A 23696-nucleotide genomic window follows, 5' to 3' on the forward strand; every position below is an offset into this window, starting at 1 on the left:
CTGTACTTTGTTGCTAAGCAGACTGCCTCAGAAACCCATCAGGTGAGCCGGTCTGTCATATTTAATTTTCTCCAGACATGCTAATTAATATTTCATCATTCCTGGAGGTCACTGTTTTCATGTTCTTGCACGGAAGTGTCTGTGTTAGCCATCACAGCATAGACAAAATAGGACTAAAAAGTTTATGTTTGTCTTGTTGAACCGGTAACGTTTCCATGATTTAATACTTAATACTTGTATACAAAACATTTCTGACTCACAAATGGGTTGTTAAAAAAACTTTGCTCATGTGGGAAATGTTTCTTTTAACTGGCGTTTTAGGGCGGTTTGAATTCTAACATTTTTGACATTTTTTTTTTTCATGCATGTCTTTTAGCATGCGGCTGAACAAGTTTGGTGAATTGGACTAGATTGTCAAACATGAGGCCTCTTGTGTTTTCAAGTCATGCTTGGGCCCTGGTGAAATTACAAGATGGCGGCTTCGTTCTTTGTTGTTTAAATATACGCTTAAATCAAACTGCTGACTGTGTCTGTAGGACGGGAAATGGTGCGCCATATGTCCTCCCATTCACTGTGAACGTCAATAAATCTTTGTTTCCTGCCTCACGCATGCGCACCGCTGCTTTTATTTATCTTCAACAGCTGCAGCAATTATTGGGCTTTTGATTTTTTTTTCTTTTCTACAGTCGGGAGTCTGACCAGCCTGAGCTATTTCAATGCCTGCTGATTAGTAGGTGTGCCGGGCTGGGCAGCCCAGTTCTGACCGACGCTGTTCTGCAAGTGTCACAAATTGTAGGCTGCGGCAGAACAGACGAGAGGCGCACTGGTGGGCCTCACTGCCTCCACCAGCACTGGCTGAACAGTGCAGCAACCCAGTCCTATTGGCCGGTGATGTAATGATGGCTAACAACTTTACAGTTCACCCGATGGTTAAATGGGTTTAGCCGTAATTCATTCCCCAGATGCAAAAGATGTGGTGGTCCAATAATTTAACGTGTCAGAGTCAATTCACTGGGCCACATGGAAAAAGGTTTCACAGCTCTGGAAAAGCCTTTTTCTGTCATTTTTAGATGGCTGCTTCGTTGTTCTCACCCAAAAGATCTTGTCAAAGGAGCCACGGTTCGTGGTATTTGCGACTTTATGCATTGGCTGTCACCTGCTTCAATCGTGCTCAAAACATTTGGCTTCAATTGACGGCCTTGTTAACGGAAAAACAACAACCACAGTGTTGTCAGTTTCACTTTGAATGTCAGTACAGCATGTGGTCTGGGGAACGTACGTCCGCTCACTCCAACTCATAAACTATTTATAGATAAATCTGGCCAGATTTCTGTCTAAACCATGAAGCGTGGAAAAGAAGCTGAGTTTAAAGAAAAAAAAAAAAAAAAAAAAAAATTCATGCTGGTAGTCTGTCTTCTCTCACCGCCGTTTCCCCAGTGACCACATTGTCAGAGGGAGAATCCATTTGCTGGAGCTATGAAGTGGTGCTAAGCTTTCAACAAAATATCCTCCGCCTTCTTAATTCCTGATCCAGATTTGTTGCCCTATTAGGGACAGAAAGATGCTCCCCCTGTCCCTGATACAGCCTGGAATGTCTGCGATTTCAATCGATTAACACATTTTCAGTTATGTGTTTATTTTCAGAAGCTTGCAATCCGAACCCTCATCATCCGATGAGATTTGTGGAAGGTCAATAATGGCACTGCGCGGGGCATTAAGTGGGTTCTGGTTACTCTTCTCTGCGGGGTGCTGACTGTCCCTGAGGTGTTGACCCTCTGATCACGGTCAATGCGACCACTTGGCTTGCCCTTAATGGGAATTATGGATGCTGCTATTCTGGTTCCTGCTGTTTCTGGGCTGAATCAATAAAAAAAACGGTTATTTACATCCATTTTTCAAGGTTAGACATCAGGCTCTTTGGTGGAGGTGGAATGGCTCTTTTCAGATGTCATTATGGGAAGTTCTTTTGTCATGTATTTGTACACATTTTTACACAGATGGAATGTTCTGCATTTTCATCTTATCAAATTAATTACATTCAATTAAAATATATGCCTTAGGGTATAAAGACATGCCTTTTTTCCTACAAAGTTCTTGGGGAATTCCCACGATGTACACGAGAAGTTTAAAAGTAGAGCGTGAAAATACAGCAAAACAAATTAGTGCGTGGTGTGTTGGTGTTCTATGTATAACTTAACCTACAAATTTCCCTCCTCAATTATCTGATAGCGTTCTGACAACATCTGCTAAGACAACCATCAGAGTTAGTTCTCTTTCATTCTAGGCCAAAGTCGCTTGAACCGCTGTACAGTTTATTTTTGGATCTTTAATATGACCCACTTCCATGAACATGGATGAGGGCGAGATTACACAGAAAAGGAAAAATGTATTCGCTTTATGCTTTTATTAGCTGATATTGCATAATACACTTATTAAATTTGCTTCTTTTTTTCCCCTAATTCTATCCAGCGTTCTTGTCTGAGTGAATTAAATCACGATAATAAGCCAATGAACTGTCAGATAAAAATGCATGACAGTTATGAAAAAATGTTAAGCTTGATACAGATTGGTTTCAGCCACTTGTGATGAGAAATATTTTCTAGAACACAGCTCCTGACAAATAAACAGAACCATTGTTAACTTTAGTTATGAAATAGCCCTGCCTTTTTAAATTTATAGACAAGAAAATGGCAAGAAAATATTTTCTGAAGCTTGTAAGACACACTGTGCTGTACTGACAACCTGAATTCTCTATATACCCATATCATTATGACACCATCTATGAATTGTATAGTCCCTGCTTCAGTGGTGAGCATCAGTTAGAAGTGGACAGGAAAAGTGACCATCCTACAAAGACTTTAAGTGCAAAAAACAGATTGCCAGTTGTAAACAAAAAACATTGCAGAGGTTTATTGATTTATTATGCATGGATTATGTGTCATTCATTGTAGTATGGTGTACTTCTCTCTGTATCATCTCTGTAGCGTAAAAGGCAACTGGAGAATAACATTGGGACGGAAGGATGATCCAGTCCAGAAAAGTACAAAGCTCATCCCTCCTTGTTTACACTTTACCGACAAACCCTTTATAACACTGTAACTTCCTCCCCTGGCTATGGGCTTGTTAAAACTTATCTGTTATAATTAGGGCTGTCAGTAGATTAACATTTTAAATCTCAATTAAACACACTAACGCTGAGTTAACTCTGGATTAATGGCTAATTTATCAAACATCTATCTGTCTATCCATCCATCCATCCATCCATCCATCCATCCATCTATCCATCTGTCTGTCTGTCTATCGATGGGCCCCATGATGACTGATAACTGACCATCCATGGTCATTCATCCGTATTTCCATGAACCTCCTACAACTCTTCTGGGACCACACGGTGTTCCCAGGACAAGACAGAAAGATAATCTATTCAGCATGTCTTAGGTCTGCCGTGGGGCCTCCTTCTAGTTTTACAACAGGGAGGCAACCAGGAAGCTTCCTGGTTAGAATCAATTGTTTTCTTTCAATGTAGAGGGTCATAACTCCTAAATATGACTGACTGTGACATGTCCACTGGCATGACTTGCTCGAATGCTTCCACCTGAGGGATGAGATTATATTTCCTTGATAGGACAGTGAGTGGTCTCCTTCCTAAGACCGGGGCTTGATCCTGCTCTGTTATTTAGATCGATGGTTATTGTCCGGCCTCCAGTTGCAAATAATCCAATTGAAAGGAAGTTGATCTCAATGTCATGATAACTTTCGGTCCTGACTGATGTGTTTATCTGATTTGGATACAATAAGAAACTTTTTATGTGATTTATGAGTAACCAAACATATTTATTCTTTTATCTTGACTGAGGCTTTCGTGCCACGCAATAACGCAACGGCTCTGTGGCTCATTCAGGCACCATGAGAGAAAGTTTGTTCCAGAGAAACTAAAACCAGATGATTATTTCTGCACATCTGTCGCTCCCTCTCTACATGTCCATGCAGCACAGTTCATCTCTATGGATTAGGATTAGCAGTGAGTCTTTGCCGTGTCATCAATAGTTCATCCATCATGCAATGATGACATGAAGGTTGTTTACACTTGGAGCCAAGGAGGTGAATATTTCTTAAACTTGAAACGCGTATGTATCTTCAGCCTCATACGCATCCTGGTTCACTGGCAAACCTGGTGTATATTGATTCATATTAAAGACAACTCAAGCAAGATTATTTTATAAATGGCATTCAAACAGTTTGAACCGCAGATTTCAGGAACAGTCTAAAGCAAAATCAGCTTTCTCTGATCCACATGTCTGTGCCCGGCAGCTGTTGTGCCAAGCGAGCTTATGTAATGTCATTAGCATGTATTTATTACAGCTCTATTGCAGGGTTTGAGCAGCTGATTTAGCAGTGTCAGCCGGAGTAGCACTAAGGTGGCTTCGGCAGCTCTTCCTGACCCGCAAGGTTCTTAGAGTTAAGCCAAATAGTCAGTCTGAATTCATATTGAATAAGTTTGACTAAAAGTGTGATGAGCGTTGACATACTTAATGTTGGGGGTGGACATTTTCTGTTTTATGAAATCACATTTTTGATTTTATTACGATTTTACAGGTATTTTGAGACTTATTTGTTAGACCCTTTTCAATGCAACCTAACATTTTTTTTGTTAAAACAGCAACGAAACTGCAATGTCTGACTTGCACTGTGTTAAGGTTAGCAAACAGTGTCTTATTTACCTTCTTTTGCAGCTTTTTCAGGAGTTTAAGATAAATCTTAGTCATCGTTTCTGAACGGTAAACCCAATAATACTTGTGAAACGCTGACCTTGCGGCAGAAAGCCTGCTTCCTCCATGAAGCAGATGGATTGCTGAGCTTTCCGGAGCGACCTGCCAGGATCCTTCCTCAGCAGAGGTCCTGGTGGTCACTACAGCACCAACGCTCAGATATTTGTGACTCGCTGTGCTGCTCACCCCTTTTCAAGAAAAAAAGTTTAGCTCCATTGAAGACCAAAAGTTGCTTTGGTTCTCATGCTACAGTGTGTTTTGAAGCTGTGGAATGGATTTGGCTCACAAGCGCGTCCGAGGGAGGATGTGTTATTCATCCAGTGTGGACGCCGGTGTATAATCAGAGAGGAACACAGAGTGGCCTTTCACACGGACTTCCCCTGCGCTGCCTGACCTGCAGCCTCTTCCTCTGTCAGTCAATCTCGCCTCCGGGTTGCCGTTTAAGCCCTTTGTCACGGCCTGTGTGGATCCTGTCAGCGAGTGTGTCTTGCAGCAGCCAGCGTGACTCTGCTTTATCTCCTCCTCGCTTCCGGAATCCTCTATTTCCTGTCGTTTTCCTTCACTCTTCTTCACACATCTGTCTTCACATATATCTTGTTTTTTTTTTACACTCTGACGTTCGCTGCTCGGCATTTGTCGCCCGTCACATCCGTGACTTTGTTAATGATGATAAGTCCTGGTGAGTCATAGACGCAGGGCTGTAATTACAGCCTTCTAAGTCTGTGCATCCTAAAATCACTAGGCACAACATATACTTTATGCCTGCTACACTTGTTTTTCTGGCGTACCCTTAACATGATGTGAAACATGTGCTTCTCCCTCGTTGTAGTGGAGTTTGCTGTTTGTTTTTCTTTCTTGTTAAATACAGTGCTGGACTACAGCAGGAAGGATGGTGAGCCGAGTTTTTTTTTTGTTTACCAGGACTTCCCTGGCACTGCTCTGGCTGTGGTAGACTTCTGCAGGTCACAAGTTCACAGAGGTTTAAATCTGACAAAAAAATTGAAATTGTTTTTGACGAAGGATCTTTTGCGTGTCAAACTGTCGGCTCCCGGGCCTGATCCAGCTCGTCACTTTGTCATAAAATGGCCCTGAGAGTTTGAAATGAACCACGCACTGATACAATGACCCAGGATTCTAATGCCCAGCTTTCCTAGGCCGATTTGCATGTATCACACACATCTGTTATAGCAATAATTGTACTGCTGCAGATGCAAACTTAGTGATTTCACTAACCAAGATTTTTTTCCCTCCAGAGGTTTCGTACAGTGAGAATCCTTCGGCGTACAGTTTTGACCTGGATCAGTCCGAGGAGCACCAGCCCAGACACGATGCGCTGTCCTTCTCCGGCTCTCCCTCCTCTTCGCCCCGCCTCCGCTCCAAGAGCCGCAGCAGCCGGGACACCCAGTCCTCCGGATCGCTAGAGTCTACATTATCGGTAATGTGTACACAGTTATGAAAAAGCTGTTGAAAGACTCTTTCAGTATGAGATACAAGATCAAACCCATGAGTTTCAATGGATTCAGATTTGGGCTGGGACTTTTGACTTATACATTTCAATGAATTCATTACAGTAATAATAATAATATGTTTTTGATTACAGCGAAAATATGTATTATTATTTTTATACTATTATTTTGAAGATAATAAATAAATAGTAATTAATAATCTTGCAAAATGTAGGTTTATATTTTATTACATGGCAAATCTATAATTTCAAAGTTATGTTAAATAATGTATTATGACATGAATAAATAATACTTGAATTATGTGAAAGATCATAAAATATCTTATGAAACAACGAAAAAAAGAGGTCATATGTTGGAACAAACAAATTCTATTTGATTCCCTGGATCGAACAGCTGGATGTGTACTCCTTAAATCATCAATAAAATCGATCAATACAAACTTTTATTCATATTTATTGCTTTGAACTTTATAATGCAGTCTCACCTGATGTGTTGAGCAAACAGTCAGAACGTCAGAGCATATGAATCACCATTGTGAGGCCTCTGGAAAGAGGTAATCATTGACAACAATCTTTAAGCAACCGGAACATTCCGGCTGCCGAAACGTCACAGTGATAAAAAAAGGCCTGTTTGGTGCCAAGCACTAACTTAAGTGTAAAACTGGGTGGAGCAGAGAAAGACCGTTCAGCAAACACATGTGGGTGCACAGATGTTAACAGCAGGCCCAACCCACCTTCCTCGCTCTGTTCCTCTGCTATCTGTGGTTTTCTTCTCTTCTGATGTGAGCACGTGCCGCTCTTCAAAGTTTAGACTCTGATGGAGGAGCTGCGCAGTGATTGGACTTGCTGCAAAGCCTCACATCTTAGTGTAGTTTTTTTCTCTATGAAGCTTCAAGATGACTGATGTCTTTGACCTGAGCAAAAGAGCAACTTGTCCCCCCTCCTCACTAGAACACATTTGTCTTCATTTGGCACGTTGAGCCTCTCTGGCCCCTCGGAATCTGACACCCCAACAGAGTTTAATCAAATCTGCCATCCCAGTGATTTGTGTCTCTGGATGTGTGTGGGTTGATTCAGTGTCTTGTTGGTGTCCACTTTTCTGTTCTGCCTATCTTTTAAAACCGGGTCTCTCGTGCCTGTGACAGGTGGAGCTGGACCAGGAGAAGGGTCTGGAGATGAGGAAGTGGGTGCTGTCTGGAATTCTGGCCAGTGAAGAGACCTACCTCAGCCACCTGGAGGCGCTATTGATAGTATGAGCATTACACACACATGCATACGTGCGGGTGTTCTCAAAATGCTCCATTCATGGACATACATTTATCAAGTATTACATTTAGAAAAGGTCCTTTAATAGGGTCATAACACGAGCCATACAGAGGAAAAAGACGGGGGAGTCACTGGACAGAATGGCGACTTGAACATGTGAACCTCTGACATACACACATATTTGTTACGGGGTCTTATCAGAACCAGGGGCTCTTGTTGGGCGGCCGCAGTATTCTGAACTATCAACTTTAGTGTGGAAAGTATGGAGAAAAACCTTTGACAACTAAATTTGAAGAACTCGCAACTGTTTTTGAAGAATGTGTCACGAGCAGATAGAATTTTGAGAAAGAAGAATGACAGAATGTTAGATGAAAAAGTGTAATGGACATCACATATCGGGTTTCATTTTCGATTGTGAATTCTACATAAATCTCATTCATGATGCACCGCTGTAATAGAAAAATATACTATATAGAATATAGAATTTATGGGAAAAAAATCTAAATCTTAAAAATCTTAAATAGAAAATAAATTGAAAAAGTTAATGATATTTTTAATCACTTAGGGCATTATGTTAATGGGGCCCAAAAAGGGTTTTTAAAGGGCCACTCATGTCCCTCATGAAGTATTGTGCGCAGTTGTGATCTTACAAGCAACTATTTTTTGTCTTTCATTCATTGAGTTGCCCTGAATTTGGGTCAGATTTTTTACGAGATAAGATGATACTTTTCTACTATTAATGATGCCAAAGTAACCAGTATATACCGTACAGTAATATATAAATACATTTTTCTCTAACTTCCTGCCTGTAGGGGCAGCATCCACAATGAAACTTTTGTCAAAAGCTTGACTACAGTGACACTTTAATTCTGCTTCAGGAAGGTGAATTGAAATCATTGTGCTGGTTTCTCCAGCGCTAAAGCTTCTTTCCACGCATTCTTCTTTGTTCTTAACAAAGCTTAGTTAAGGCTTGTACACAGAAACTGCTCTGGATATGTTTCTCTGGACGTTGAAAAGAGAAAGTGCAATTACATTACATAAATTATGAATCTTTGTAATTGAGTCCAACATTTTAGACATTTTTTAAAAATTATATTTTATACCTGGAACAAAAAATTATTAAAATGTAATGTTTAACTACGTCAGTTGTTGATGTTTATTCCACCATTATTGATGATGAAAACAATGATTTATTGTTTTCCCTCTAAAGCCCATGAAGCCTCTCCGGGCGGCCGCCACGACGTCACAGCCTATGTTGACCATCCAGCAGATAGAGACCATCTTCTTCAAAGTCCCGGAGCTGCATGAGATCCACAAAGACTTCTACGACGCTCTGCTGCCTCGCGCCCAGAACTGGAGCCACCAGCAGTGTGTGGGAGACCTCTTCCAGAAACTGGTAGGATGTGACTCATGTGAGCGACGTGAACAATGCACCAACACTGTAGTTTAGGTGCTAGTTGTGTAATCCATCCGTCGCGTTCTGCAGCTACTTTTTTTTTTTTTTTGAGGATCATAAACCTGTTTTTCCACTTTAGTGATGTAAGCTGAGTCTGAGGTGAAAACAGGAGCACACCGAGGCTGATAAGACTCACAACCTTTGTGGATCTGCTGTGATGTTCTACGCATCACCACATAAAAAAACGAACAAAGCCCTACTCCGGGCGACGAGGAAACCCCTCTTTTTGATTGATATCCTCTTCAGATAAATGGTTCTGAAGGCTAAACCTTTATATATATAAACCCTTTAACATTACTGTACCTGTGAAGTTGAAAAGTTTCTCAAAAGACTTGGCTCCTTTTTGAAGACCCACAACCCCCTATGTTGTAAGTGCACGTGTGCGCAGACTGCCTGGAGTCACATCCCAGCCTGATGAAAGCTGACTTCGCCACATGACAGCCCGTAAAAAGGAACAACCGCTCTATAGGCGGTCGCTGAATAAGAGCTTCGAACGCTGGAAACTAGACACATGTGGGGTTTTGTCAGGCAGCAAATACTGAATCATGTAGATGAGGAGACGATTACAATGACTGAGGTTTTGTTCACTAATGATGATCCAAACATTTGTAATGAGTTTATATACCTTCTTCAGTGACGTATTTATGTTGTCTACGGCAGGGGTTCTTCTGATCCCGGGGCCCACCTTTCCCAGAACAAATGGGTCCGAGGCCCATTGAAGGAGTAGAACTGATTCATTACTGTATGTGACATTACTGATTTTTGATTTCAGAATCACTGATTTTAACCAGTTGAATAACCAGACATGTGAAAAAAACAAAACCCTGTGAAATGACCATGTGATCAGCGCAAAGATATTTGTCATCGAAAAGTCCAACCAGCAGCAGACCCATGTGCAAGTCATGTCAATCAAATTTACTAAAGAAAAAAAGAAGAAAAAAAAACACCCTTGATGCTTGAACTGTTGAGAAAATTGGAAAAACGTAATGAATGAAATTCTGAACGTCTAAAAATCCTAAAATATTTTCTTTTTCATAAACGCTAAAGAAGATAAGTTATGTGTAAATAAAAGTATCATCATAAAATGTTCTAATTAGTTTGAAAAACTGCTGCAATGGGTGAACAGTGTTTACTGTTGGAGGCGCCAACACTTTCTTTATCATTTTTCCTTTTCAAGAACTTCTCCATAGTTGGTAACTAACACGAATTTGCAGCTGTCAAGACAATTCAATGACACACTACTGCCACCATATGTGGCAAGTGTATTAAAACTGAGTGTCTCATGGCTTAGAGGTGTAAAACAAAAAACTTCTAGCGGCCCTCTAGGGGGGCGCTCGTGGCCCAACCATGGGCCCCGGCCCTATGATTAAGAATCACTGGTCTACAGCAGGGGTCACCAACATGTGGACTGCACAGACAGAGGGGAACTTTTTTAGTTAAAAACAAAAAAATAATTTACATTTTCATGTAATAACCATCTTATTAAATTGGAATTTGTCTTATTACCATTGGTAATTATTGTGAAAATTCAGTATTTCAGCGGAATATCAGTTATCCTCCATTATTTATCGTGATTTCCAAAGTGTCTACTGAACCGATGGCAGCCCTTTCACACAGTGCTCATGGAGTAGCTCACGGTTGCTAAAAGGTTGGAGACCCCTGGACTGCAGCGATGCCGCTTGGATAAATATAGTTGGTTCAACTAGACAAACTTCCTTCACTACATGGTGTTTCATTTGGTCACCAGTGGGAATTGAAGCCGGGCTGTCCTGGGTCAAACCAAATCTGATAGATCGGAATAGAAATCCTGATTGTTTCTTTCAGGCCAGCCAGCTCGGCGTGTACCGGGCATTTGTGGACAACTACAAGGTTGCCGTGGAGACGGCGGACAAGTGCTGCCAGGCAAACGCACAGTTTGCCGAAATATCCGAGGTATGTAATCCTGCTGAGCGCGGTTGGATTTGATTCGGTCCGGTTTCAGACGAGCGATGACGAGGCGGCTTCAGCCCACTCTCCTCTCTGAAGGTCTTCACTGCCATGATGACCGACATAACTGCTCCACTTTAACAAGGATGTTCTCGTTCACTATTCCCTCTTGTCTTGTCTTCACACCAGAATCTCAAAGTCAGAAGCACAAAGGAGTGTAAAGACCAGGCTGCTAAGAATTCTCTGGAAAGTGAGTGAAATGAATGACCAGTGTGCTTCTTAATCTGCAGCTTGGCCGGTCTGGTAACTGTCCTTCTTCCACAGCTCTGCTCTACAAGCCAGTGGACAGAGTGACTCGCAGCACTCTTGTTCTTCACGTAAGTCCGGCTACTGGACATCACATCACTGAGTCATCGTACCTGCATGGTTGGGTTCAATATCTCATTTTGCTCCTGTATAGGACCTACTAAAGCACACACCATCTGGCCACCCCGACTATCCTCTGTTACAAGATGCACTGCGCATCTCTCAGAATTTCTTGTCCAGTATAAATGAGGAGATCACCCCCCGGAGGCAGTCGATGACGGTCAAGAAGGGAGAGGTCAGTCCACCGTTCATTCCCCAATCTACTGCGATAAAGTGTTGAAAATGGATGGATCACAATCACAATCAGCTTTCTTGCCAAGGTCAGTGAGGATCCCGACAACTAGGAAAGTGCTTTGGAATAATGTATATTCATGAACAAAAACCTAAAAATAAAATAAAATAAAATAAAATAATTGTGATGTATTGTTATATTGAAAGATGCAACTTTGTTTTTTTATTTGGCTTTTTTTCTAAGAAATAAATCATATTCATAAGTACATAAATCTAACTTGAAACATAAATAAAACAATAAATAAAATCGATTGTTGCTTTTTTTTGTCCTAGAATTCAAAGGATTAACATTTGCGTTGGTGGGAATTTGATGGCATACAACAAATAACTTACAAATAATCTATATAAATGAAAATATGGACACTATTGGGTGAAATCCCAGAATTCCAATAATAATATATAATATAATAATAATAATGCACCACAAAATTACTTACTTTTGTGATAGAAATAAATAATTTAATTTAAAAAATGTATCATATCAGGAAATAAAACACAAAACTGTTTACTTGTACTCAACCCACTCATTTTCGTCCATGAGAGATTTTCTTACCCAATATCATTGCCCTACACAGAATTTTTTTCACATAATATGTTGTGTGAAATGAGCTCAAAAGAACTTTAGGTGGCAGGCATGTCAAGCAGTGGCTATATCGAAATACAGGAGGCATGAAGAAGAGGCCAACAGCACAGTATAAATGAGGAAGCGTTAAAAATATCAGCAGTAAATCCATGTTTTGTGAGAGTAGTCACGTAGTGGTTGATCCCAGTCCAGTTTCTGTCTGCTTTAAATGTGTGCCTGTTGTCTATATATTTTATTTGTCACAAAATGCAAAACTGTGTTTGTGATTTCTTTTTGTTTGTATTATATACGTTCCAGTAAATTTTTCCATTTTCCATTCCACATGTTGCATTTATTCGTCACATAACTCGATAAAATGAATCTTGTATTACATGACTTTCTCTGTTTGCCCATATTATCCACTCCAATGAGTCTGAGTTTAGCTGCTGTGTGAGTCGTCACTGAGGACCTGCTCGACGACCGCGTTACCGTGGGCGATCGACATGCAGAAACATGATCATGAAACTCAGTATTAATGAGTTTTGGCTGAGTGGAGAATAGCGTGTTTAATAGGCACTTCGCATAGCCTTATCTCATTCTCGAAAGAAGCCTGGTGATTCGAAGGCTGCGAAGACAAAAACAGCCTGGCACCATCGCACTTACTCCCACTCTCTGTTTCCTTGGCCTCTTTTCCTCCCAGGTATGCAACACTGTGTGAATCATTTCATCGGGAAACTCAGTGTGAGCCTTTCTCCCGACATCACAACATATTACCGATGATATTAAAACATAATCTTGATACTTTTAAGCGTTAGTTTTATAGTTCCCGCTATAGCTACAAATAATAGTGCACGGTAAAAAGATGAGACACACTTGCTAATCGATGGATTGCTTTTGTGATATTCTAAACACAATGGATGAAAACACATTTAAACTCTGATGATAGTTCCGTTGTCCATGTGACGTCTGTCTCATGGTCCACATCATCCTCTGCGCTGTTACTGTAAAGCCTCAGCACATGAAGTGTCTGGAAGTTTGCAGCACAGGTCGGAGTCATGCTGACTCATCTGTGTCTGCTGCTGCGGAGGAAGCGCAGCAGTGGAAGCTCGTGACAAAGAAGAGCTGGGCTTCTGTGTCAAAATCAGGAACACCCGTCCATCACCTCCACGTTCCCTCCCACCCTGCACTGCCGCTGTGTCAGTGCAGTCTCTGAGGATTGGCCTGAAGCTGGAATTATCAGCCCTCACTGCTGGGAGTGTCCCGTCTCCGCCAGGCTTCCTGACCCCGACTCTACTTCAGGCTTCTGATCGACCGTGCCTGAGAATTTCCTATTTTCTTGGAAGTGACCCGGCCCATGGTGGTGGGATATTAAAGGGAAACATCCTGCTGTATATTGTTGTGGAAGTTTTATTCCAATAACAAAAGGAGTATTCCCGCTAAAGAAGCGTGTGTGTTCATAGGAAGAGCCCTCCTTCACGAAGCTACATTACTGATGTTTCCCTCCTCAGTTCCTTGTAATTCTGGCCAAACAAAGAGCAGTTTGATCGCACCTCTTGTGCGTGTACTGGACGACAGATTCCAAAGCAAGATCGAGCAGCAGTTATTGAGTTTTCCATTGGATTATTGATCCGCCATGCTCACCAGCACTAACCAGATGTAATCATGTTTGAAACCAGGACAGGGCTGAACTGGTGTCACATGGCGGGTGACCAGCGAACCCCACAGGCTTCCTTTTTTACTTGCTGCATTCGCTCACAGAGTCTCTCATATGTTTGTGTGTCACTGGGTGACAATTAATGATTTATTTACACATTTAAAACCCATGTATATAACTCAATTAGCATTATGAAAAGACTCAAAATTGTTCACAAAAGTATTTCGTTCAAGGCTTATAATGGGATTGTATTGAAGTACATGTTTACATTCAGCTTCTTTGAACATGACTGATTGTGTACGTATTCTGAAGTTGTGTGACTTTAAGTCATATATTTTTGAATCTATTCTATCAGTCTATATTTAACTAAACTTGCAGCAAATTTGAAATACCATGTTAAGAGTACATGCAGTATTTTGAATATTCAAATCCATCTAAAATGTGGTTAAGGTGCCACCTATTAACAAGTTTTAATTGGGAATATAAATAAGAAAATAAAACAGTGTCAGACCTGTTTATAGGGTGATACGTTCCATTCAATAATCCTTCAAGCCACCACGAAATAAACTCAACCAAAAAGGACACATCAATTGTTGCAAAGACAAATGTGTAGTTCATTGATAGAATGTTGTTATGGATAAAAATAGATTATAAAATATTAATAAACTGCAAACCAACTCCTCATTTTATTATTTCATGATTCTGACCCCTCACACTTATCACCTTACTCTTCCTCATAGCTGGTGATGCACGTCATTGTTGTTGAGCTGCTGCGGTTGTATATTTGATACTTTAAACTGGCAAAGGAGGATCATGGGGAATAACTTGTTTTATGTTTCCCTCCTTCACTCGTCCTACTTTAATACTCTATTTCAAGTGTCCAACAATATGATCTTGACCATACTTCCTTCCAGCACGGAAATATTCTCTTATTTCAGACGTCACTTTGGTGAAGCCTGGAGAACACTTTTCGGAGATTCATTATGTTAAATAGATTAGATTACATTATATTTTGATCTATTAAATCTGAGTGTTTTAAATATATGTGTGTGTTTTTGTGTTTGCCTCGACAGAACCGACAGCTTCTGAGGGACAGATTCATGGTGGAGCTGGTTGAAGGTTCCAGGAAACTCCGTCACGTCTTCCTCTTCACTGACCTGCTCCTCTGTACCAAACTCAAAAAGCAAGCTGCAGGGTGAGTCGGGGTCAGCGTCCAGCTGGAGGACAGAGAAACGCTGTCGTCGCCTTGTGCTTAGAAACAGAAACTAGCAGTAGCACTTTTTTTATTAGGTTTGAATTTAGGAACTAAATGAACAACAGTTCTCCAATCACCAACTGCTGGTGCAAACAATAGTCTCTGTAGATGTCAAATATATTACAGAAAAATAGATGAAGAGGAGCTTGTGAGTGTAAAATAAATGTAATAAATACATAAAATTGATGTTTATAGACACAAGAGTAAGTCATTTAAACAAAACACAAACATTAAAACGACAAAAAGACGATAATGTGAAAAGCACAATATTAATGTGAAAAATATTAGAGAAAAATTTAAATAACTGAACAAAAAAGCACCATGGACAACATGCTGCAATATTGTGGGATTTTAGAAAAAAGATTTGTCCTATTTTGTATCAAGAAAGATGATGCTATATTTCAAAATATTATTCATAGTTCACATTTTTACTGCAGGAAGAAGTTGAAAACTAGTGAAAAAAAAAGATGAATCTACGATTCAATGCTGCACAGCCTCACAGAGAGGATTGTGATGATGTGTCTTAATCTAATTTGGATTTAGATTCAAATAATTTCAACAATGATTATGATGATGAAAACGCTGGTGTGGTTATTAAAATGGAGTATAAAGGCAGGCTTCAGTCGATGAAAATAACAATAAATGTGTAGTAATAGAAATGTGCTCGTCTGATTTCTGTAAATAGGAAAGGACAACAGTATGACTGCAAGTGGTACATTCCACTGGCTGACCTGACCTTCCAGACCATAGAGGACTGCGAGTCCACTCCCATCCCTCTGGTCCAGGATGAGGAGATTGATGCCATGAAGATCAAAATATCACAGATCAAGAACGAAATCCAAAGAGAGAAGGTGAGGATGCTGACGGAAAACACTGGTCAACTGTTGCCTTTATATTATCACCTACAAAACAGCCTTTCTGAAAACAAACTGCAGCAGTTGTACCTAACCGTTTGTGGCTTTTAGAGAACAACCAAAGGAGCCAAGGCAATTGAGCGACTGAGGAAGAAGTTGTCAGAGCAGGAGTCTCTGCTGCTGCTCATGTCACCAAACATGGCGTTCAGAGTGGCCAACCGAAATGGAAAGGTAAAGAAACGTAAGCCTTTATCTGTAGAGAAAAAAAATTACCTGCAATTTTAATGTATTTTTTTAACATGTTTACTGCTATCACTACTTCTCAAAGTACTGCTATCACTTTGGCTACTTCTACTACAATTGTTAAAACTTAAACTACTCCCACTTATATTATTCCCTCCATAACTGCTGCTACTGCTATTACTTACTATTACTATGACTGCTACAACTGATACTGCTAGTACTGTGAACTATTACTACTATTACTTCTGCAATTACTACAACTGTTCCTACACTCTTATTACTGTGGCATAAATAAAGGACATCTAATCTAATGTATACTACAAGCACAACAATCCACACTATTCTATACTTAAGTAATCTACTATTAATTGGAGATTACTTATTTAATAATGAAGCAGATTATCATAAAACCATTTGCTGTATGACGTGACGATGTCGACGACATGGAATTTAAATTGAGCTAAATATTTTCTCGAGTGTCTGCTGCACCCTAGTGTTCATATCATGGCATTGCAGTAGTTAGTGATTTTTTTTTTTTTTTTCTTTTCTTTTCAGGGTTTCACCTTTCTGATTTCATCTGACTACGAGCGTGCAGAGTGGAGGGAGATCATCCGTGAACAACAGAAGAAGTGTACTTTGACCTTGTTTTCTTCACTCATCGGTTCAAGTCTTTTTTCTGTGCTTAGCCCTCAACTTTGTCTTGCAGGTTTTAAAAGCCACTCGCTTACTTCTCTTGAGCTCCAAATGCTCACCAACTCATGCGTGAAACTCCAGACTGTGCATACTATTCCTGTTACCATGAACAATGAGGGTAAGCTTCACACGTCTTAGTCTTCATTTGAGATCCGTCACACGTGCCTCTCATTACACTGTGCTCTCCCTGCAGTGGATGACTCTCCGGGATTGTATGGCTTCCTGAATGTAATCGTCCACTCTGCATCAGGGCTCAAGCAGAGCTTGAGTGAGTGTTTTTTTTTTTTTTTTTTTTGCTTTTGATTAAAATGTGTCCATTTAATATCGTGTTTGAGGCTGCATGTTTAGTCTCATCATCCTCTCTGTCACTATTTGCCTATCCGCTTTCTCTTAACTGTCAGCTGGGAGGACAGCTGCTGGGGAACAGGAAGGATTAGTCTGGAACACAGTGTGCACGCAGCTTTAATATTTGGCCTCATGAACTAGTACCTGCCTGGTCCACTTTTACTGTACCAGACGATCAGATATTAGACCACAACAATCACTGTACAGGTCACTTGGCTTAACGTGATGGCGTGACTGTAGAATTATAGTGTGTTTTGGACTGTGTAGCGGCATTTTAAACAGAAAAAAAAACAACATGTTCAACTGTATTTCATCTAAAGAACTCAAAATGACATGACTGTGATATATGAGATGGTAAATTTGACCTCCAAACAAACTCCTGGGTTATTGTTGTTTATCTTTTTTCACAGTTGAAGAAATGTGTGGGCATTTTTTTAGCTGTGTGGTTGGTCTTCCCACTCTCACGCAGCTTAGTTTTGAGTGAGACTTGTGCTAAAAACTGTGAAACAACACTCCACAACCAGCCTTCTAGCTGAAATAAAATCATTTTTCCAACTCAATTTCTTACTCAACAATACACTGTCCAGCAGTGGTTCTCTGCTGACCTGGCTTTGGGACGCACCATTACCCCTAAATAACCAGCTGTGGCTCCAAATTTGATGACAAAAATGAGCTTTGTTTAATTAAATATGAATAAATGTTGCACTGAAATTCGAGAATTTTGCTGGTCGACTCTTCACCAACTATTCTAACGTATCGTCTCATCTGCATATGACTTGGTAGATGAACAAAAGAAAAATATGTATGTAAATTATTGTTAAATTATTGTCAACACTCGTGATGGATTGTGCAGAAAAATATCAGATGGTATCAACCTTAACCTCAGATGAATTACAGATCGGTGACACAGAAACAGATTATATTTTTCTGGCCAAAAGAGTAGTTTCTTTGGACATGTGAATCTGGTGCATGTTTGGGTGGAGCCCCTGCAGAAGCTCTCATATGAATAGTGGTTCTGTGCTTTCAGATGGAATTCTTTCAGTGCCATTTTTGATTCTCCTGTGACTCATCTTTCACTCATTCTGTCCACCAGACCTTTACTGCTCTCTTGAGGTGGACTCTTTTGGATACTTCGTCAACAAAGCCAAAACACGTGTGTACAGAGACTCTACTGAGCCAAACTGGAATGAGGTGAGTCAGACTGGATGAGCCTGCCCATTCCAAAATAAGGATTTAGTAAGATCAAAACTCAGCTGCTGTGTTTCCCTGCTAGGAGTTTGAGATCGAGCTGGAGGGCTCTCAGACTCTTCGACTGCTCTGCTACGAAAAGTGTTGCAGCAAGAGCAAGCAGAGCAAAGAGGACGGAGAGATCACAGACAAGATCATGGCCAAGGGTCAGATCAAGGTATGGATTTGTTCTGCCAATAACAAGCTTTCAGACATGTCAGGGCCTGCAGGTCTGTAGCATATGTTGCTGCATCGTCTTTCTATTTTTGTAGAATTACTGTTGAAAATAAGTCCAGTCTCCTGTACGAGAATACTCCCATAATGCACTGCGACAGTTGACGCTCTTATAGCAGGTAAAATGTAAAAGTCTCCATCGCCTCAGTTTGTGAGTTGGATGAGTTATTATCCTTAAAGTCTAAGTGAGGGGCATCTTCGTCTCCCCCCACCGTGGTTGTTTGATTGTTAGAGTGAGTAGCGAAACTGCCTGTGGGCCAGATTAACCTCCCCAGCGAAATTGTGACAGCGGGCGGATTAGGCTTTGTGTTGACCAAATCAAGCCGTTGGCACCGCTGCTGAGTTTGACAGAGGGAGAGACACAAAACTCTCTCTGATCAACTGCTGAAAGGATTTTCCAGCTGGACAGGTGGGTCACCACTCTGCTCAGGCGTAACAGAGGGAGAGAGTCGGCAGCCTGTTGCCTGGCGGGATTTGAGGAAACTTCTTTGTTGGTCATTTCACTCCTATCTGTCTGTCTACATTCGACAGGGTGGATCTATTTTGGTGAATGCTTTTGACATTTACATTTCTTGTGAGGCTCCAGAAGCTCAGATATCTCATGAATATGAACATTAACCATCACCTCAAAGTTGCTTGTTGTTTTGTTTTCTAGCTCTTAATGCGATTAAAGATTTCCACAAGTGTTCTGTTTACACATGCTTTATTTGGTAAAACTAGAGTTGGTGGAAGAAAAGTCACTAACTAGAAAAGAAACTGTTTTTTTTAACCCTACATGTATTATCGATAACATTTCTCTTAAAAATATTCCGAGTGCAGTCAGATAGATTGGACAGCAGGTGGCAGCTTTATGGAGCTCCCTCCTAACACACTGGCATAGATGACAAGCGAAGAAGAGGCCACCATGGATGAAAATCTACAATTTGTATGAATGATAATAATTTGGATAATTTTAACATTAAAATATATCCCTGGAGAGTTTTTAGTTATATGCGATAAGTATATCAATTTAAGTAAATTCAAAATGTCAAACAAATAAAATGGTGATAATGAAGACTGAAAGTAGCAAAAAAATGTATGTTATATTATATTATATTATTGGATTTCAATTGCTCTGTTAGTTTAAATGAATTATAAATGTGAGCCAAAGGAATTGTCTTTTTTTTCTCCATACATAAACTGGTATACAAATCTACAATTGAAAATGTGATCACAAGGATTTGTTTAAAGAAATTATCAGTTGATACAATAAAAATTGTATAAAGTGCTATTTTTTTTTTTAAATGACAGAGTATATAATTTAACTTAGCTTTGAGGAAATAAGATGCACAAAACTAAATAAATAAAAAAGAAAATGATGGTAAATTCTCTAAAATATAGGCAAAGTTTAAAATGTTTATATGAATAAATGAAATGGAAAATAGTTGACGCTTCTGAAGACGGGAAGTTAATCCAAGTGTTAAATCTCACCTGTTCTGGTCCGTAATTGGCCTTCAGTGAATCCTGTTTAGAATACCTGAGACTGTAAATTGGCAGGCGCCGCTCTACCGGCGCACACTAGCAGACCAGAGCACGTTGGTAATGAGGGTAGGAGGAGATTCTCCAGAGTTAATCCCCCAAATCCATCTGAGAAGTAGAACAACACAAAAGCGTTGTGTGGTTAGAGAGCAGTCGCCTTTGTCTGCTGGAGTTTCCTGAGCTGAAGATGTTAGGCGGCTCTGAAGGAATTCAAATTGCTGGATGAAGATTATGCTGCTTTTCCAGAAGAGACTTTGATTTCAGTGTGGAATTCTGAGAAGCTTGTTGTTTTGAGTGAGGCCGCTGAGAGAGGATGAGTGATATTAACTTTAATGAGGAGATCATAGATCCCGTCGAGCTGGAGGATGATGAGGACTTGGCCCCGAGGAAGTCCCCAAATTCTGGGGCTCGATTGTGGGACAGAGTTCGATGCACTCTCATCAAACCGAAGGTAAAATTGTCCACCTGATGGTCACATCTGCGGTCGATTCTTCTTGTCCTACTCGCGAGGAAATGGATTTTCACTTACTTTCAGAGGACCATCTGGATGAGCTCGGGTCTTGGTTTTGTTGTCAGGACATCTGCCATGCCGCAGTCGTCATCTTCATCAGGTCTTTGGAATTAGTATGACGACATGAGTCAGCTTGATCAGGCCAGATGGATCAATGTTTGTGCTGAGTAAAGCTACCGACTAGCTAATCCTTTCACGTCTCTGTGGCTGCAGTTCTGGAAACAGTGCTTTGTTTAAATTGGTAAATTGGTTCATTTTGCCTTGTCATTTTCTTCAGACCTCTTTGGCCTGACCTTTGATTTCAGTGCACAGTTCAGAGCAGCAATGTCATCTTGAAACTCATCTTAAATTTTTTTATGCCCATTTACTTTACAGGCCCACTGACATTGACTTGCATGTGCTAAATTAATCAAGATGCTTCCAAATGAAGGGATTTAATTTGGGGATTTTGTGGTTTTTTTTTGGAAAAAAATCCACTGTGTATTCAAGGTGAATGAGGACGCATTTATCCATGGTAGACTCTCACACACATACACTCAGATGGAAATTATGACCTTTGTTGTTTATTTTATTTTATTTTTTCTGTCAGCATTTTATTCCAAAACACTTTCCTAGTTGGTGGGCTCCCCACTGACCATGGCAATAAATTTGATTCTGATTCTGATTCTGGAAATGCAAAAATACATGTATCACCTAACCTAGGATTGTGTCTGTTGTGTCTGCAGTTGGATCCTCAAACCCTGCAAAATAAAGACTGGCAGAGAGCAGTCATTGCCATGAATGGGGTGAGTAACAAATGAAGCCGCTGAAGTAAAGCTCAGTCCTGCTGCAAACTCAGTGTCTATTTGCTTTATTTCTTTTTTATTTGTGCAATTGAATTCATTTGTAACCGGTGAAAATATTTATTTGAAATTAACTTCATGTTTACACCTTGTGTTATGTTTTATTATTATTATTATTATTATTATTATTATTATTATTATTATTATTATTATTATTATTATTATTATTATTATTATTATTACTACTATGTTTTAGTTATAGTTATTGTATTGTTGTTATTTAATGTTGATGATAAACTTACAATTTTGCTCTGTCCATTAACCCATAGCGGTTTACTAAGAGGACACAAAACAATAATAGCGTTCAACTTTTTATTTGCAGTTTTCAATATCTGCATATTTTTTTCATGCCTTGTTTCAGATTGAAGTGAAGCTTTCGATGAAATTCACCAGCAGAGAGTTCAGCCTCAAGAGAATGCCCTCGCGCAAACAGTCGGGCGTTTTTGGTGTGAAAATCAACGTGGTCACCAAGTGAGTTGTTCACTCGTCTAACATTATGTCATCGCTGAGATAAGTTGAGCTACCTGTACAACCTATTTTGGTCAGCAGATCTGTAGAGTTCCTCTAATTGTCTTTCCGTCAGACGGGAGCGCTCCAAGGTTCCCCTCATCGTGAGGCAGTGTGTGGAGGAGATTGAGCGGCGCGGTATGGAGGAGGTCGGAATCTATCGAGTGTCCGGCGTTGCCACTGACATCCAGAGTTTGAAAGCTGCATTCGACTCAAGTAAGTAAGACGAAGGAACCATGGCGTCAAACAAGATAATACTACTGGTTATAGTCATAATCCTTCTGCATGTGTTGTCGAGTGGAATCTGAATACTGACTCGCCTCGCATTTTACTTTCTCTTTTAAGAAGCAAGCTTCCTTCCTATAAATATTGTGCTACCTTTTTAGTATTTTTGAAGTAAAAAAAAATAAATGTGAAATGATCAGGATGCTTATCATTTTTGTTATTATAAGTGCTGTCAGTCGATTAAAAAAATTTATCGAATTAATTACAGGATTTTGTAATTTATTAATCGAATTAATCGCATTTTTACGTCATATCTGCTAATGGTCTCCTGATAAAGAATTTGAGTTCTAGGATATTTAAAAAAATTGTAATGCATGACTAATCAATTGAATACAGTAAGAAGAGAAGATTAAATTTTTTTTGTTGGTGAACTCTGCTTCATAAATGAAATCCAAAAGTAAAGGTCAAGCACATCCGCAAACCAGTTAGGCCAGGTGCATTATTCAAAAATGTAAAACAAATACAGCAATACAGCTAAATAAATACAATAAAGCTGTCTTCAAAAATGTGAAACAAATACAGCAATACAGTTAAATAAATAAAATAAGGCTGTTTTCAAAAATGTAATACAAATACAGCGATTCAGTTAAATAAATACAATCCTGAAATTTAATAAGGCTGTCTCAAATAGGCACTCAATATAGCAATTCAAAAATGAATAATTGAAGTATAACATGCCTCTAGATGAGGCAAAAGAAGAACCGTTGATACTCATAATTAATTGCGTTAAAACGCGTTAAATTGCGGCGTAATTAATTAATCGAATTAAAGCGTTAAAATGACAGCACTAGTTATTATTATTGTTAACAGCGCTTTTCAAAAGTTTCACTGGCAGAAGTTGGTAGCATTGCCGACTTTTCTCCAGCAGAGGGCGATAGAGTGTCCGTCTTAAAAAAGTGCATCACTTGCTTAGACTATTATAGGAACAAATAAAATCTGAATTATAGCCCATTATTGGACTTGATTCATCTCTTACTGTAGTTTTATTTACCTCTCTTAATTCAAGTGTTTATTTTTTTCCGTGTGCGCAAACATGCTAACAATATTCTTCTCCTGCTGACAGACAACAAAGATGTGTCCATGATGATGAGGGACATGGATGTGAATGCCATCGCTGGAACTCTCAAGTTATATTTTCGGGAGCTGCCTGAACCACTTTTTACCGATGAATTGTACCCCAACTTTGCAGGAGGCATCGGTGAGTCTCATGTTTGCTTCTTAAACACTGCCACTTGATGGAGAGTTTTGAAAATACAAAGGGTGTTTGGAATTCTTCAGGAAACTGTCGTGTGTTTGTGTCCCGCAGCTCTCTCTGACAGTGTGGCCAAAGAAAGCTGCATGCTCAACCTGCTGCTGTCGCTGCCTGAAGCCAACCTGGTCACTTTCGTCTTCCTGCTGGACCATCTCAAGAGGTAACAAGGTAAAAC

General features: G+C 39.9%; 1 protein-coding gene across 2 annotated transcripts in view; it reads left to right on the plus strand.

Moving 5' to 3' along the window:
• The window catches only part of si:dkey-91m11.5 (PH_BCR_vertebrate and RhoGAP_Bcr domain-containing protein), a 33530-nt gene that overhangs the window by 8636 nt on the left and 1198 nt on the right, over positions 1–23696 (plus strand). Inside the window, exons 2-21 of one of the 2 annotated variants that reach the window (XM_053870244.1) lie at positions 6023–6204; positions 7380–7484; positions 8711–8896; positions 10781–10888; positions 11072–11132; positions 11207–11259; positions 11343–11483; positions 14829–14950; positions 15696–15861; positions 15976–16095; positions 16663–16738; positions 16814–16918; positions 16994–17068; positions 18239–18336; positions 18419–18550; positions 21361–21420; positions 21839–21948; positions 22061–22200; positions 23333–23467; positions 23576–23681. In XM_053870244.1, coding sequence (XP_053726219.1) covers positions 6023–6204; positions 7380–7484; positions 8711–8896; positions 10781–10888; positions 11072–11132; positions 11207–11259; positions 11343–11483; positions 14829–14950; positions 15696–15861; positions 15976–16095; positions 16663–16738; positions 16814–16918; positions 16994–17068; positions 18239–18336; positions 18419–18550; positions 21361–21420; positions 21839–21948; positions 22061–22200; positions 23333–23467; positions 23576–23681 — 2281 coding nt within the window. Of the gene's footprint in view, positions 1–6022; positions 6205–7379; positions 7485–8710; positions 8897–10780; positions 10889–11071; positions 11133–11206; positions 11260–11342; positions 11484–14828; positions 14951–15695; positions 15862–15975; positions 16096–16662; positions 16739–16813; positions 16919–16993; positions 17069–18238; positions 18337–18418; positions 18551–20130; positions 20576–21360; positions 21421–21838; positions 21949–22060; positions 22201–23332; positions 23468–23575; positions 23682–23696 lie in introns of those variants that run through there. The other variant, XM_053870245.1, reaches the window with a different exon arrangement.

This window comes from Synchiropus splendidus, chromosome 7 (genome assembly GCF_027744825.2).
Source record: "Synchiropus splendidus isolate RoL2022-P1 chromosome 7, RoL_Sspl_1.0, whole genome shotgun sequence".
Classification (NCBI taxonomy): domain Eukaryota; kingdom Metazoa; phylum Chordata; class Actinopteri; order Syngnathiformes; family Callionymidae; genus Synchiropus; species Synchiropus splendidus.